General features: G+C 38.7%; 1 protein-coding gene and 1 pseudogene across 1 annotated transcript in view; one reads left to right on the top strand and one right to left on the bottom strand.

Annotated features, from left to right (window-relative positions):
* LOC131405588 (ribonucleoside-diphosphate reductase subunit M2-like) overlaps positions 1 to 72 on the bottom strand; it is a 50730-nt pseudogene extending 50658 nt beyond the window's left edge.
* The window catches only part of BCL2A1 (BCL2 related protein A1), a 37709-nt gene extending 23335 nt beyond the window's left edge, over positions 1 to 14374 (top strand). Inside the window, exons 2-3 of the mRNA XM_058542214.1 lie at positions 4420 to 5021; positions 14087 to 14374. Coding sequence (XP_058398197.1) covers positions 4602 to 5021; positions 14087 to 14194 — 528 coding nt within the window. The 5' untranslated portion in view covers positions 4420 to 4601 and the 3' untranslated portion in view covers positions 14195 to 14374. The remainder of the gene's footprint in view (positions 1 to 4419; positions 5022 to 14086) is intronic.
* Positions 14375 to 17602: the final 3228 nt, after the last annotated feature.

The raw sequence follows: 17602 nt of genomic DNA, 5'->3' as shown, positions 1-17602 counted from the left end.
CACTCATCAGCCAGAGTAGCTTCAAGGTTCTTCCCTCATGTTCTGCATCAGAACTTACCCTTTGTCAGTCATTGCTTTCTGCTTCCTGGTCAGAGCAGGAAGTGACCTAATGACATAATGAGATCCCTGTGATCAGGAGGGAGATAAAATGAGATCTTCTCCAGGCAATCTTGCCTCAACAGAGTTAGAACACTTCTATCTTCAGAGAGTTCTAACCCAGGGGACTCTCAGCCCTGTGGTAGCCTGGTGGGAGAAGAGGCCGGCAGGATGGCATTGAAGTACCTTCTGGTGCCTTAACAGCTCAAAGGATTGTATGAGGATGACATTGATTAAATTGTACATGATTGTGTGTGTAAGTGATCTTGCCTGTGACTTGCACACTGTGGCAGTTTTAAAAACATGGCTGCAAGTTCTTTGTCACTCTTCCTATCTATAAAAGTGGTCTCTATTTCTTCCCCTTGAATTTGGGCAGGCTTGTGACTACTTCTACCAATAGAGAATGATAGAAATGTTGCTTTGTGAGTTCTAAGCTGTGTTATAGAAGGCTTGTCATCTCCTACATTTGTCCCTGGAACATTTGCTTTTGGGACTTTGAGCCACATGTAAGAAGTAGGACCCATTTGAGATTGCCAGACTGAAGAGACCACACAGAAGGATCCTGAGGCTACACTAAGAGAGAAACCTGGCCAATCCCAGCTGTTCTAGTCCCGACTCTTTGAGTCATCCAGCTCAACCCCAGACATCGTGGAGCAGAGACCAGTCATCCCAACTGAGCCCTGCCCAGATTTCACATTCATGAGCAAAATATATGATTATTATTTTAAGCCACTAAATTTTGGGGGGTGGTTTGTTAGAAAGCAATAGATAACTGAAACATATGTGTATAAACTTATGTAAGCATATTGAATAGACATAAGGTTGTAGTTCACATATATGTATGTGATAATTGCAACAATGTAGCCAGAAGCACTTTACAAATGGAAGAAGTTGTTGATTATTAGGATGATTCGTACTCTTCTTATTGTTATTCTCATGACAAACATTAGTAGTTCCCTCAGCCCTAGCCAGGACTCTATGCTTCTACAGTAGAAACTTCTGGACAAACAGAGCATAGAGAAAAACCTTATTTAGGCCATAGGTACTTGTTAGGTGTGGACAGATTTGGGAAATCATTTTCTATCATCACTCGCTCCCCAATCCCTCTGCCCCTCTCAATCCACAATAGACCAGTGTCACTCATGTGCTTTCCAGAACCTTAGAATTGTTACATGGCCACAAACCTGGCTCCATGGCCCCAGAATGGGTTCCAGGAAGGGTCCTCATGTTTGAAGCTGTACTGTAGCAACTTCCTCTAATTATTCTCTTCTGCAGTTCCTTTGACTGTATGTAATATGGCATAGTTTCTCCCAGACTGAAAATACTTTAGGGGCAGAAATTTTTATCTCCAGCACCTAACACAGTCCCTGGTACTCAGTAGCATCTTAGTGTATGCTTATGGAATACTTGAATACATATATGGTCTCCAGACCCCACCCGTTCTGGTTGACTCTCTCAGAGTGTACCTGGGGTGGACCCCTAATTTAATACAAAATTCCATGTGTGGACAGAGTGGCTCAGGGGATGGGGAACCAGGTGCCAGTCCTTATGGCCTGTATACTAGACCTGGTGAGTGCAGATACAGATTATAGTGGCACTGAGAAAGGATACCTCCCTTCATCTTCACACCTGGTTCGTGGTCAGCTACTTGTCTCTGTTCCAAACTTCCCTCCACCCCATCCCACCCCACTCCAGTCTTTTTGCACTTTATTTACAAAGAAATACTTCTTTTTGGAAAACACTTTGTCTTTCTCTCTCTCACCTATCCTTGAAAAGTGATTATTTAGAAACTCTCCAAAATAAACTAAAGCAGGCTACCATATTTAAGAATTTTTAAAGCAACTCCTTTTTGGATCCAGAAGATCAGAAATATAGAGCCCTAAATGTAGTTGGCCCCGGTTGTGTTGTACGTGCATTTTATTTATTCGATAAAGATCAACTACCTGCCTTCCCTGGATCCAGGCTTAGGCTCTGGCGAGAGAGAGAAAATGTAGACCTTGCCCTTGGAATGTTCATTGCAATTCTTAAAGCACGTGCTTATACTATTTTTCCAGAAATGCTCATCATCATGGGAACGTAATGGGGGGTAGAAAACAAATTTTCCCATCCTTTTGATGGTTCTTATGATGCTCAACGATGATTTGAGGAGAGAAAGCTGCCTGTTTTTGGCTTCATGCTCCTGTGGGCCAACAGACGTAGTCTAAGAGGGAGTGGGAGGACCTCCCCAGGGGAAATCCTGGAGAATTGGCTTGACCACATGTCTGTATGCTCTTTTGTTCTATACAGGTCCCATGTCAGTTCAGTACTCCCAGAAGAAAGCCAAGAGAAGATTAGATGTGTAAGAGATTTATTGGGGGAAATGCCTGTAAGGGAAAATGGGAAGGGAGGTAGAAGAAGCTGGAAGAACTGTCAGATCACAATGCAGGGCTGACCTTGGCGAAGAGAGAGCAGGAAGGAAGATTGGGGAGGAAGAATCTTAGGCTGTAGCGTGGTCTAAGAAAGTTTCCACAAAGCTGATGGCAAGTCATTGAATCAAAGTTACCCTTCAAAGGAGGTTGACTTTCAGGAACTGGTCTTAGTATTCCCGCCTTGCTCAGTCATTGACTCAGAACAGCCTGTGGGGAGCATGAACTCAGTGCAAAATCGGTGGTAGATTCATATCCTGGCAGCTGGGGCCCTTAGTCAATTATATTCCTGCAGTAGGAGGTCTGAGAGGTGCATTTTCATGGCTGCCACAAGTCCCTATTAACCAGCACCCTAAGCAGCATCTCTCCCTTCCTCCTAACCCCTTGGTGATAGTTCAGAAATACAAGTTATATGTGACCTTTTTTCCCCCTGTTTGCAGCTGTTCATAGACACTGATGTAACAATCAAAGTCACTCCATACGTGGATGGAAAAAAAAGTGAATTCAATTTCTCCAGAAACCCTGAATTGTCTCCTCTTTCTCCCACCCACTACTCCTGCCTAATAGCAGCACTGGCCCTTCAGTCAACAGAAAGATGCAGCTAGCAGACAGGAATATGGTTCTCTAACTGCCTTAATTGTCATGTACTCTGGTGAGGAGACTTGAAATCTGCCTTCAAATCCCCAGCGCTCCTCTTAACCAGTAATTTTGCCATGTCCGCCAGCTGTTTCCCAAAATTGCTGCCAAAGCTAAATAAAATGAGAGATTTGCATTTCACTTCAAACTGTGCACTTATGAAGTTATGCCCTTACTGGGAAGCCCAGTTCCTCATTAGTCCATGAAAGAATGATGGGGAACTAGCATTGATTAAGCGCCTGCATGGTGACAGGTGCTACATAGGTCGTCTTGTTTCACTTCACCTCAACCCTCTGATGTCAACATGTATTGTCCCATTTTACAAACCTAGGGCATACAGTGAGTAAGGAAAGAGGGATTTGGACCAAGTCTGGGTCCTCTGACTCTAGGTCCGGTTCTTTCTGGTCCCACAATTTCTGATCCATACATGAATTAACAGTGTTGGCTGAAAGCAGGACTTCGTTTTCTATCTATAAAAGTTCTAGAGTAATCTCCGTTCCAAATTTTCATTCATCCAGTTTAGCCACTAGGCTGCATTTAAGACTTTTTTTTTGAGGTAAAATTCACATAATGTAAAATGACCCATTTTAAAGTGAACAATTCGGTGTTTAGTATCTTCACAAGATTGTGCAACCACCACCTCTCTGTAGTTCCAAAACATTTTCACCACACAATAAAACCCTGTACCTATTAAGCAGCTACTCCCCCCACCCCTCGGTCCCCAGCAATCACCAATTTGCTTTCTGTCTCTATGGATTTCCTTATTCTGGATATTTCATAAAAATGGAATCATACAATATGTGACTTCATATTTGGCTTCTTTCACTTGGCATAATGTTTCTGAGGTTCATCTATGTTGTAGTATGTATCAGAACGTCATTCCTTTTAACAGCTGAATAATGTTCCATAATTTGTTTATCCATTCACTTGTTGATGAATATTTGGATTGTTTCTACCTTTTGGCTATTGTAAATAATGCCACTGTGAACATTCATTAGTGCATAAGTATTTGAGTACCTGTTTTTGGTTCTTTTGGGTATATCCTTATAACTGAATTGCTGGGTCATATGTTAATTCTATATTTAACTTTTTGAGGAACTGCCAAATTTTCACACGGGCTGTACCATTTTACATTCTCACCAGCGATGTGCTAGGGGTCTAATTTCTCCACATCATTTCATTTAAGACTTTTAAAGCTGAATTAATCATTTACAGGATGAGGAAGTGGCCTCTCTGAAACATTTTCCTCTTTCACATTTTAAACTTTCTCTTTCACATACAGCCTACTCATGAAAGTAACTAGGAGGAAGGATATTATCAAGTGATGCAAACAGAAATTCCACCAGCCTCTAGATATCATTATGTGTCATATCCCGTCAAGTTCTGTGAGCTTTCGCTTCAAATAGCCTCAGCCACCTCCAGGTGAACAACAAGCTCAAGACTTCGCGTTTCAGCAGGCAGAAGATGACAGACTGTGAGTTTGGATATATTCACATGCTGACCCAGGACTATCTGAAGTACGTCCTGCAGATACCACAACCCGGATCTGGTCCAAGCAAAACATCCAGAGTGTTACAAGACATTGCTTTCTCAGTTCAAAACGAAGTTGAGAAGAATCTGAAACCATGCTTGGACAATTTTGATGTTGTGTCCATAGATTCTGCCAGAACAATATTCAATCAAGTGATGGAAAAGGAATTTGAAGATGGCATCATTAACTGGGGAAGAATTGTGACCATATTTGCATTTGAAGGTATTCTCATCAAGAAACTTCTACCAGAGCGAATTGCCCCAGATGTGGATACTTACAAGGAGATTTCTTACTTTGTTGCTGAGTTCATAACGAAAAACACAGGAGAATGGATAAGGCAAAATGGAGGCTGGGTATGTGTGATAGAAATATTCTTCATTGTTCTTTACTTTGAAATAAGAATTGACAGTTTTCTTGGGAGTTCAAAAAAAATCTACCTAAGGATTGTATTTTCTTTGGGTGATTTGTTTTAAAAGTTTTTAATTTTTAAAATAAGAAGAAATTTCTGGCTCATTTCCAATGAATCCTAGAACTTTACAGTTAGAAAACACTTTTGGTTCCAGTTTTTATTCCTAACTGTAAATTACAGGAAGGAGGTTTGGGGACTTATAAAGCAGCTCTCTAACACATCTTCAGAGGCAGCAGTGCAGAGTCTAGTCTAGGACTTAGCTCTTGCTAGCGTTGGTTGTCATGACAATGTAGAATTAGTACAGGAAGAGTGGTATTAGATGCTGTTATTATGTTGTAAAAGATAGGTCTAAATTTTTGCAAGTTTATTGCTTACAAATTGATTTTTTCCAGTTTTCCAGTATAACAAATTCTGGCTATTGACGATTGTTGATAAAAAAAATAATGTACTGCACCAATAGCAAGAAAGGTTATTCAAGAATTTCCTAATAAAAATTCACTTTATTATCAATGCCTCAAAAAGCCAAGACCATATAGGGGGTCTATATTAGAACTCATGTTGATAAGTGGCCTTTCACAGCTGGATGTTTATGTTTTTCTTTATATCCCAATACACTTAATACTTTTTTAAAGCACTTATGTCTCCATGGATCCTCTCTCCAACCCCCAATCCTGGCCCTCCCCTCTCCCCAGAGGTAACCATTGCTATCAATTATTTTACATGCAAAATATGCCTATTGAATATATCCATAGAAAATATACATAGTATTTCTTCGTAAAAAAATTTTTTCTTCCATACTTTTTTTTTAATTGAGATCATAATAGTTTATAACATTGTGAAATTTCAGTTGTACATTGTTACTTGTCAGTCACCATATAAATGCACCCCTTCACCCCTTGTGCCCACCCCCCAAAATTTTTATATGTATAAATAGTACATGGTACTTTTTCTGCTTTTTTTCACCCAACGGTATTTAAAAATAGTATTTTCAAGAGTGCTGTTGTATGTAAATACTGTCGAATGGCTGGCCATTTCTAGCTGATGGATATTTAGGTTATTTCCAGAGTTTGCTATCACAAATAATACTTCATTGAATATCTTTATTCATACCTTCCTCCCTTTCGCATGTGTTTTTCTAGGGTGGATACTGGGATATAGAATTACTGGGTCAAGGTGTGTGTACATTTTTGAATTTACTAGATCCTTGCCCTCCACAGTGGCTCTACCAAGTCACCCTCCTGTCTGCAGCTTGTGGAGCCCCCGACACTCCCCCCGCCCCAGCTGACTAACACTAGGTTATAGCATTCTGTCATAATTTCCCCACTCAGTTGGGTTAAAAAATATACCTAATTTATTTTGTTATTTTAATTCTTATTTCCTTGATTGCTAGTGAGGTTAAACATCTTTTCACGTTGAGCATCTTTTCATGTTTATTGACCATTTGTAATTCTTATTCAGGGAATTGCCTGTTTATATTCTTTACCCATTTTCCTATTATTATGTCTTTTTCTCATTGATTTGTAGGAATTCTTTGAATATTCTGGATAAAATTATTTTTATATATGTGGCAGATATCTTCTAACTGGTTGTCTTTTAAAACTATAGATGTCTTTGGTCATTATAAATGTTTTAAAATTCGATGCAATCGTATTCATCTTTTGCTTGATGTCTTTTGCATTTTGTTTAAGGCCTTCTGGCGTAATGATAGGGCTTACTGGAACCGCTGCCCTTTCTCAATCACCTTTTCTTTCCGGAACTCTTTTTTCTAACTCAGCTTACTTGGGGCCGGAGGAAGCATGTGAGATATTTAGTCATATTTTCTTCCGGTTGGCTGTGGAAAGCTATACTGAAGGACTGGTGGAAATTTCAGCTATGATGTGTAGGTTTCAAGTGAAGGCAAAAGTTATCTAGCGTGGAGGCTCACGTGTGAGCCTGTAGAGAAATACTAGTTTGGAACCTCTCTACGGGCTGTCAAGAAATATAGTTTGCAAGCTCTCTATGGGCTAGGATTGTATTCCCAATGCCTAGCAAAGTATTTGGAACACATAGACAGTGATAAATATTATTAAAAATTTAACTTCTTCACAATAAATTTTGTGAGCCTCTAGAAGTCATAATCACTGGAGGGTGTGGAATTGTCTGAGGATTTCTAGAAGTGTACTCATCTTTCGGGGGTGGTACAGGTATAAGTGTGCATATGGCAGGATGACCCTATCTTGAGTGGAGATATAAATACACACATGTGCCCGCACTTGCACATTCAGCCTTCATGAAGTCCTTAAGTAGATTTTAAACTCTTGACTTTTACACCTCAATAGCTTAGGTCTTAGACATGATAGAAAACACTTTTTAAGACGTCATTTCAAAGCAACCTCAATATTGCTTTCCCGTCTCAGACATTGATTCTGTTAACGGAAGGCAGTGCGCTTTTGAGTCAGTACATATTAGCATGGCAAACTGGTATCTTCTTTTCATAGTGATGTTGACAAATCTGCTCCAATGAATGAACTTACTCTTGAATGCTTCCTTTCAGGGGAAGCAGCACAATCACACGCCTATGCTAGTAGTCAGGTGGCTCACAGGAAGAGGGGAAGAGAAGAGGCACTTTACGTTATCAAGACACGAGCACCAGCTTCCCACTTTTCACCCTCCTGAAAAAACTCCCAAAATCACTGATTATAAAGCACATGAGCTATTGTCCTGTCTATAGTCATCTATATTTGCTTCTCATTGGCTTCAAATGAAAAATGCATGTCTAAATGAAAGATGAGAAGAGCATTTAACCTACAACTGGAGAATACCTATAATTTAATTAAATTCTAAAAGTGGCCAGAGGCTTTATGAAAACTTTTGTATCGAGAATGTGGTATATGAGGACAGCATATATATTAAGAATAAAATCTGAATCAGATGGACCTGGGTTTATTTCTGGGCTCCAGTGTTTACTACCTGTGTGACGCAAACCAGTTACTCAACTTCTCTAAGCCTTGTTTCCTCATCTGTAAAATGGGGAGAATACAGCTACCTATCTCCTAGAACTGGTATAAGGATTAAATCAGTTAATATTATATATAAAGCACATAGAACAGTTTCTGCAAATAAATACTCCATAAAAGTTTAGGGTTATTGTTATGATTAGCGGTAGTAGTGTTGTCTAACTTCCCTGATTAAATATATTTAGTCTCCATAAATTATATGATCAACTACAGTTAGAGATTGGTCACCATCTAAAACAGATGCCCAAAAGGGAAAAACAACACCAGCGTATCAATAATGGGACTCATAATCTCATAACTTATTCTTTTTCTCATTTTTATTAGTTTGAGTTCTTTCCTTCCCCCCACTCTTCTTTCTTTCTTCCTTCTGCCCTCCCTTTCCCCTCCCTTCCTTCTTTTCTTTTTTTCCCTCGTTTTTTTTTTTTACTGCTTCCCATCTTCTTTTTCTTCCTCTTCCACATTTACCATTATTTCCTCCTGTCCCCTGTGCCAGTTTGAAGTGCTGAAAATGGATGGGCTCTCCTGAGATCTGAAAGGAGAAGTAGTGCTATTTTTCAGCTGTCTTCAGCATTCATGAGGCAAGAATGGTTCTTAAAAACCATTAGTTCCGGTTATAAAATAACTAAGTCATGGGGATGTAATGTACAGCATTGCAACTATAGTTAATAGTACTGTACTGCATATTTGAAAGTAGCTAGGAGAGTAAATTACAAATTCTCATCACGAGGAAAAAAATTTTTTAACTATGTGAGGTGATGGATGTTAACTAAACTTGTGATGATCATTTTGCAATATATACAAATATGGAATCATTTTGTCATACACCTGAAACTAACATAATGTTGTATGTGAATTACACCTCAATTAAAAAAGAAAACCCATCATGAGAATGTGCAAGAGGTGAAACTCATGTCTCACACTTTGGGATCACCTTTCCCTTTGAATCAGGTGGCTTTCCTACTTTTGCCCTCTTCAGTAAAGCATTCCCTTGTGCCTGTGCTGGTGAAGCAGAAAGAACCCTCAGCCCTCAGCTCCACACAGGAGGAATCATGTCTACCTAATGCACCACTGTGTACCCCATGCTTGGCTTAGGGCCTATTATATAGAAGGTACCCAACAAACACTTGTTGATGGAATGATTGAATGAACTAACATTGAAACTGAGATTTGAATCCTGATTTTCTCATTCACTAAAGATATGATCTTGGGTAAGTCACTGAGGTAACCTGAGACTCAGATCTCAGATTCCTTATATAATGTATATAATATAATATAAGATGATATAATATAATATAATATAATATAAATTATACACATAATATGTAATGAAGACAATAATACCTACCTTAGAAGGGAAGTTAAAAGATTAAAGACCATTTCTATAAGAGTGCTTTGTAAACTGTCAACTATAATACAACTATGAAGGTTATTTGGGAAATTCCAAGAAGTTTAAATATACAATTCTTAAAACTCCTCTCATACCAAAAGAAAGCCCCTTTGAAAGTAGGGATGTACAGTCAGAGTTGGTGCTTTCCCAGTAGCCAGCATATTAAAGCCTGAGTCATAAGAGTTCACCCAATTAGGTTTTATTTTTTTTATGATCTTCTTGCTCTGAATAACAGTCTGGTCAATTTGAGGCCAAATCAAAGGAAGTATGGAGACACGCAGATGATTGACTGTTCAGTTTCGCAAAGGCATTTCCAAAAGGTGTAAAGATCTAGTAGTGAGGTGATACAATCTCAAGTATTCTTATATATCCTTTTTTTAAATAGATTCTGGAGCCAAATTCTTCTTATATTTCTTTTGAATTTTAACTTGAGATTCTAAAAATCATTTAATGAAAAGTAAGGTGAAACATAATTGAAGGCTCCCTGTGAGTCCTTCAGGAGCACTCTCTAAGTGCTGGCTCTCTAACCTTGGGCGTCATCCTTGACCCCTCTCCCTTGTGCCCTACATCCAACTTATCAGCAAGTCCTGTTGGCTGCACCTTCTTCTACCAAGTGCCCCTGGGCCTCTTTCCCCTCTCACTTGACTGAGTCTTACCAGTTTCCTTGCTTTCATTCTTGCCCTGTTATGGTCTATTCTCCACATAGCAGTGAATTAGATCACGTCCTGGCCTAATTAAAACCCTCCCAAACACTCCTTCACCCTGGGAATAAAAATACAAAGTCCTGACCACTGTACCCAAAACCCTACAGGATCTGGCCCCTAACTACCTCTCTGACCTCACTTTCTATGAAAACTTCTTGTGCTCTCATAGCTGCAGCCTCCCTGGATAAACTAAGCACACTCCACCCTCAGAGCCTTTGCACTTGCTGTTGCCTCTGCCTGGAATAATCTCCCCCCAGAAGTTCACATGGCTCCCTTCTTCCCTTCACTCAGGTCTCTGCTCCAAATTTGCCTCCTCAGAGGACTCTTCCTTAATCAGCCCATCTAAGACAGTACCACTGCCACTCTGTCACCATACTCTGCTTTATGCCCCTCATAACTGTTCTTGTGACTGGACATCTCCTTACCTATTTATTTGCTGGTCTGTTTTTTGTCGGTCTCTGTGATGAGAATTTAGGCTTAGTGAGGGCAGGGATTCTGTATGTTTAGTTCACCAGTGTGTTTCCAGTGCTTAAAACAGTACCCGGCACGTAGTCAATGCTCAGTAGATATTTCTTGAATGAATAAATGAATGAATAATTGCTAGAAAAGTGGGAATAACATCATGGTATTTTTCTGTATCTTTAAACAATTCTGAAGGTCTGATTTTCTTCGAGTTATTGATACAGGATATTGTTTTATGCTTAAAGCTTTTTTGAAGCCAAGGTAACTGAATCTAATAAACTGTTTCCAGAAATAACCAGATCTGGGCATTTCTTGTTCACTACTGCATTACTGACAGGGTATCAAATCCAAAAGTATGTTTATTTCTACATAATGGTTTTAAAATACAAATAGCATCATTAAAAAATATTGTTTGAAAGAAGAAAAATCACTCCCATTACCCTAAAGTGTCTACATGCGTACGTTGTATGCAATTATAATCAAGGTGAACATAAGAGTTTTTTCATGTGACATTATATTATAAATACTTTCAACACTGTCTCACATATTCCACGTTAACATTTCTAATGAGTATTTCACCAATGTTATGCATCAGAATTTACTTAACCAATTCCTAGTTGTTAGACAATTGGGTTGCTTCCTGTTTTCCTTCTTAGAAATAATGCTTCAATTCTGAACATGGGTATATTTTTCCCTCCACGTTTTAGAAGACTACCTCATGATCAACTTCTAATGGAATAACTGGTTCATAAGATACCAGTGTAATGACACTCCTCATACATGTTGGAATACACATTGCTTTCCAAAAGGATTATATCAAGGGAACAATGTCACAACAGCGTTACTAGCATTGGGCAATAGCATTAAATATAATTTTGAGAGTTTAATAGACTTAAAATAACAAGGTCAATTTAATAGGCCTAAAAAGCTGTAAGATTGTATTAATGTGTGAATTTCTTTAACTGGTAGTAATGTTGGATTTTTTCCATGCACTTGTTAATGATTTATATTTCTCTTTTCAATAGGCTTTGCCTCTTTAACTATTAAAGGCTTGATGGTTTTTCTCTTACATTTGAATGAAATCTTTCATGGCAAATGTAAAGAGTTTCCTAGTCTTCTTGTTCTTCTTTTTTTCTTTTGTTAAAATACGCATAATATATTTACCATCTTCACCATTTTTAAGTGTCGAGTTCAGTTGTATTAAATACATTCACATTGTTGTGCAACCATCACCACCATCCATCCCCATAACTCTTTTCATCTTGTAAATCTGAAACTCTATACCTATTAAATAATAACTCTCCATTCTCCCATCCCCCTAGCCCCTGGCAACCACCATTATGCTGTCTGTCTCTGTGAATTTGACTACTCAAGTACCTCATATAAGTGGAATCATACAGTGTTTGTCTTTTTGTGACTGGCTGATTTCACTTAGCATAACATCCTCAAGGTTCATCCATGTTGTAGCATGTTGCAGAACTTCTTTCCTTTTTAAGGCCGAATAATATCCCATTTTAGGAATATACCACGTTTTGGTAATCCATTCATCGGTTGATGGACACTTGGATTACTTCCACGTGTTAGCTGTTGTGATGCTTATTAATTCTTATTTAATCAGATTCTTATCTGATTAAAAGAATAATTCTGTCATTCTTTTAATTTTAGCTTTTTATAGTTGTTAAAAAATTTAATCTTCATACAGCTGAATTTGTCAGTTTTTTCCTTTGTTCATTCTCTTTAGTTTAGAAGTTGAATGTATGTAAGATGACATGTTAACTGCCCAATCATAATAGACAATGATAAATGTCACAATAATAAAAACTCATTTTAGAGTACCTCATTCATATGGGGTTTATGAAAATTCTAGGAAGGGGAGCATTGAAGTGGATGCATGCCTAGAATATGTGGGAAATGTATGTGTAAGGGCAGGAGGAGAAGAGGAAGAAGAAAGAAGCAGCCATTGGTTCCCTCTGTTCGGGCACGACCGCATGTGTCTGAGAACATGACTTTGCATTTAACACATAGGCAGAAGCTGGCTTTCTTGGGCAATCTTTTAAGTGGAAAATTCCCCTGACTGGCATTAATCTGTTCTGTGCTGCAGGGGATTCTCCAAGAGATGATTCCAAGGCACAGCAGAGCTCTCAGGTCTCCTCCAGCTATCAAAGAGATATGTGTGGTTTACTTTTAAGAATTAGTCACACTAGGTTATGAACCACTTGAAGGCATTTGTAACCCAGAATCTGGAACTTGCTAGAGGTAGAACAAATGTTTACTAGATGAACACTTAAAAAATTGTTTTAACAATTTCCTAATCCTTTTGGTGGTTGTTTGGAAATTTATGGAGTGAAAAGAACAGTGTTTGCATTCTAGTACAGTCCAGGCACTAAGTTGGGTAACCTTAGGTAATTTATTTTTTTCTGGGCCTCAGTTTCCTCATTTGTCAAAATAAGAGAGGGCATTAGGCTGCATGATCTCAGAGGTACTTTTCAGTGAGGATGTTCTATAACTACCGATCATAAATTAATTAAATATAGAGTTCAGTTCACTGTGATACTCTATTTAAAAAGATTTTTTAAAGCTATGTCTGATTGGGGCTGGCCCAGTGGCACAGTGGTTAAGTTCATACACTCTGCTTTCATGGCCTGGGGTTCGCGGGTTCGGATCCCGGGTGTGGACCTAGACCCCGCTCATCAGGCCATGCTGTGGTGGCAGCCCACATACAAAATAGGGGAAGATTGGCTCAGATGTTAGCTCAGGGACAATCTTTCTCACCAAAAAAGAGCACAAAAACAAAAAAAAAACCTATGTCTTATCAAAAAGAGAATGAACTGTAATAGAAACAACAACCTTTTCGTAGGCTCAGAGGCACTGATTTTATTTAGCTTTATTGTGGGTCCTCACAATACGGTTTACAAACATAAATGCATATTTTAATGTCAGACAATTGAAAAAGAGAAAAAAAAATGAGACTTTCTCTCCTCTAGAGCTGTGCTGTCCAATATGGTATCCACTAGCCACTTGTGACTATTAAATAGTTGAAATGTGGCTAGTCTGAATTAAGATATGCTGTGAGTACAAAATACACATTGGATTTTAAAGATTTGATACAAAAAAAAGAATGTAAAATATCTCATTAATAATATCCATATTGGTTACATATTGAAATCATAACAATTCAATTAATAATTTTCAAATAATTTTGCCTTTCTTTTTACTTTTAAAAAGGTGGCTATTAAATTAAAATTACATATGTAGCTTGCTCTGTAGTTCTATTGGTCAGTGCTGCTCTAGAGCAGTCTGGACTTGGAGATAGCAAATGATGATGAGGATGAACAGGATAAAACTAGTGAAAGTACACAGATTAACTATCTGCGTTATTTAAACGAAAGTTTCTTTGCTTTTCATTCCAGCAAACTTAGTCTCCGCTGATTTTTAAAATGTTAAATTTATTCTCTTGTAGGAAAATGGCTTTGTAAAGAAGTTTGAACCCAAATCTGGCTGGCTGACTTTTCTGGAAGTTACCGGAAAGATCTGTGAAATATTTTTTTTCCTGAAGCAATACTATTGACCAAAAAGGACACTCCATCTTGGGAAAACTGCCTAATTTTCTTGACTCTAACAAGAAGTATTGCCAATACTTATTTCTTCTAAACAAACAGCTTTGGTGATGTACGTTGACATTCCAGAGTTACAGAAATTTTGTCCCTTTTTTAATGAATAAATTGTATGTATTTGTCTCTATATGTAATTTGTGTCCTGCCTGGAAGTCTTGTTAAAGGATAAAGCTCAGTACAGGCGACAGATATTGAATTAAAGGGATGATGACCAAGAAGGTGGTGTCCTTTCTGCCCCTTGGCAGATTTTCTTAAATGTATGCCCATTACCCAAAAGTCATTTCTGCTAGTCTACACTGCACAGTGGGTGGGGTCTGCTTCCCACCTCCCTCTGGGCCCCATGCTTTCTGTAATCCCCAGTGCCCCTGGATGCTTGGGGTTTTCCACTGTCACTCCCCCACCAAACTTCACTCCCTGGCCTGCCGTTTGGAGTTGGTGGATATGGCCACCAGATTTGCAGAATACTCTGGGCTAGCTTGAACAAAGACAGTTAATTAGGTAAATAATTCAATGTTGAGCCATTGTTAAACTTTACATTTAAAAAAAATTCACTAATTAGAAAATTATGCTTTTTGTTAGACCCTATGTTCCAATTTTTAGGTCGGCAAATTTTATTGCAATATGGAGCACTATACCTTGTTCTAGACCTTTCCACTCTTCCATTTCTTCCCACAACACAATCTCTACCCCCATGGGGCTTGCATTACCTTTCTGAGGAAGTTGTTGATAGATCTAGTAGGGAAACCAGAGCCCCTCCCTCTCAGGGCATGTGCATTTTCATGGGGGATTTCAGTTAATTCATGCTTAATTATGGGGAGTAGGATACTGGGGCAAGTCAGCAGGGAAATATCTTGGGCAGAGGTAGCTTTGGCTTACTTACTGAATCACATCTGAGAGGCAGCTGCCTATGCCACCTGGAGCTTGTATCTACAGAGGACAGGGAGCATTTTCTTTCACCTCATTCAGCCAAGTGCCTCCCCTCCCCCTGCCCAACTGTGTTAAGTTTAATTCATTTTTGCATTTATCAGAGCTAAGTGGTGGGAATGAATAGTCATGAACGGACGTAACAGGAAGTACGTATAGGAGTACTGCTACCTGGAAAATATTTGCACAAGAAACCACAAACCCTGGCTTTTACACTACAGTGATCTTGTTAACAAAGTGACACTGGGAAATCAGTGACCATTTCCAGCTTGGTTTTGACCTGGTTTTCAAACTGCAGCTTATTACATGTGTTGTTTCTTACTTAGGAAAAAAAAAGGCTTTTATGAAACGCAACTCTTACCTCACAGCATACACAAAAATGAAAGTGAAACAGACCATAGACCTAAAAGTAAATTAAAACTATAAAACTCCTAGAAGAAAACATAGGAGAAAGTCTTCATAACCTGAAGTAGGTAAAGATTTCTTAGCTACAGCACAAAAAATCTGAACCAGAAAAGAAAAAATTGGTAATTTAGAACTCATCAAAATTTAAAAATTCTGGGCCGGCCCGGTGGCTTACTGGTTAAGTGCGCGCGCTCCGCTGCTGGCGGCCCAGGTTCAGACCCCAGGCGCGCACCGATGCACCACTTCTCCGGCCATGCTGAGGCCACGTCCCACATACAGCAACTAGAAGGTGTGCAGCTATGACATACAACTATCTACTGGGGCTTTGGGGGGGAAATAAATAAATAAATAAAATCTTTAAAAAAAAAAAATTTAAAAATTCTACCCTTAAAAAGACACCATTAAGAACTCAAATGGAGGGTATGTGAATTATATCTCAATGAAGCTGTTAAAAAAAAAAAACTCAAAAAAGCAAGCCACAGAATGGGCGATAATATATGTCACACTAATGTCTGACAAAAGACTTGTATCCAGAATACATATAACACTCATAATTCAATAACAGAACCATCAACCTAATTTAAAAATGGGCAAGAGATTTGAATATACACTTCACAAAAGCAGATGGTGAATAGACACGAAAAACATGCTGGACACCATTAGTCATCAGGGAAATGCAAATTAAAACCACAATGAGACCAATGCTCACCCTTCAGAATGGCTAAAATGAAAAAGACTGACAATACCAAGCTTTGGGGAGGATGTGGAGCAACTGGAACTCTCATACACTACTGGTGATAATGTAAAATTGTACAACTACTTTGGAAAACAGCTTGGCAATTTCTTATCAATTTAACCATACACTTACCGTAGGACCCAGCAATTCCGCTCCTAGGTATTTACTCAAAAGAAATAAAAACGTATGTCCATACTATTCATAGTAGCTTTATTTATAATGGCCAAAAAAGGGCCGGCCCCGTGGCTTAGTGGTTAAGTGAGCGCGCTCCACTGCTGGCGACCAGGGTTCGGATCCCGGGCTCGCACCGACGCGCTGCTTCTCTGGCCATGCTGAGGCCGCGTCCCACATACAGCAACTAGAAGGATGTGCAGCTATGACACACAACTATCTCCTGGGGCTTTGGGGGGAAAGAATAAATAAATAAAATCTTTAAAAAAAAAAATAATGGCCAAAAAAACTGGAAACAACCCAAATGTTCATCAACAATCGAGTGGATAAGCAAATTGTAACATATCCATATAATGGAATATTACTTAGCAAAAAAAGGAATGAAGTACTGATACATGCAATGGAATGGATAATCTCAAAAACACTACGTTGAGTGAAAGAAGCTACTCACAAAAGAGTACATAGTATATTATATTATTTACATGAAACTTTAGAAAAGACAAATCTAATAAATAGTGACAGAAAGCAGATGAGTAGTTGCCTGGGACTGGGGTGGGGAGATTGACTGAGAAAGGATTTTTAGGGTGATGAAAATGTTCTCCATCTTCGTGGTGGTATAAATTTGTCAAAATTCATAGAGTTGTACACTTAAGTGCATTTTGTTGTAGATAAATAATATCTCAATGAAGGGATTTAGAAAAAAGCTTGTTTTGTGGAAAAATGATAAACACTCATTATAAACAATGTAAACAATAAGGAAAAGTACAAAAGGAGAGAAATAAACATCGCCCCAAATACTAATTTAAAGTGGAATGCTATTAATGCCCAAATAAAATCATAAAGCACTCTTATTTAATCCTAAAAGGACATCGTCATTGTACATTAAAGCCTTGTTGACGCTCTACCAGGCTCTCTGCATGTTTGGCCCTCACTTCGTTTCTCACATTTCATGTCAGTTGTGTCCTCCGTGGTGGTCTGTCTCTTCTGCAGCTTCGTTGGCCTGTTTTCAGCACCTTCTGCCACAGACTTTGATGCATGTTGTTCCCTCTGATTAGAACACTTCTCTACCTCCTCACCTAGTTAATGATTATTTGCCCTTCAGATTCAATTCAAAGGTTACTTCTTT

Source organism: Diceros bicornis, chromosome 5 (genome assembly GCF_020826845.1).
Source record: "Diceros bicornis minor isolate mBicDic1 chromosome 5, mDicBic1.mat.cur, whole genome shotgun sequence".
Classification (NCBI taxonomy): Eukaryota; Metazoa; Chordata; class Mammalia; order Perissodactyla; family Rhinocerotidae; genus Diceros; species Diceros bicornis.
This window is presented reverse-complemented; position numbering and strand designations above follow the sequence as displayed.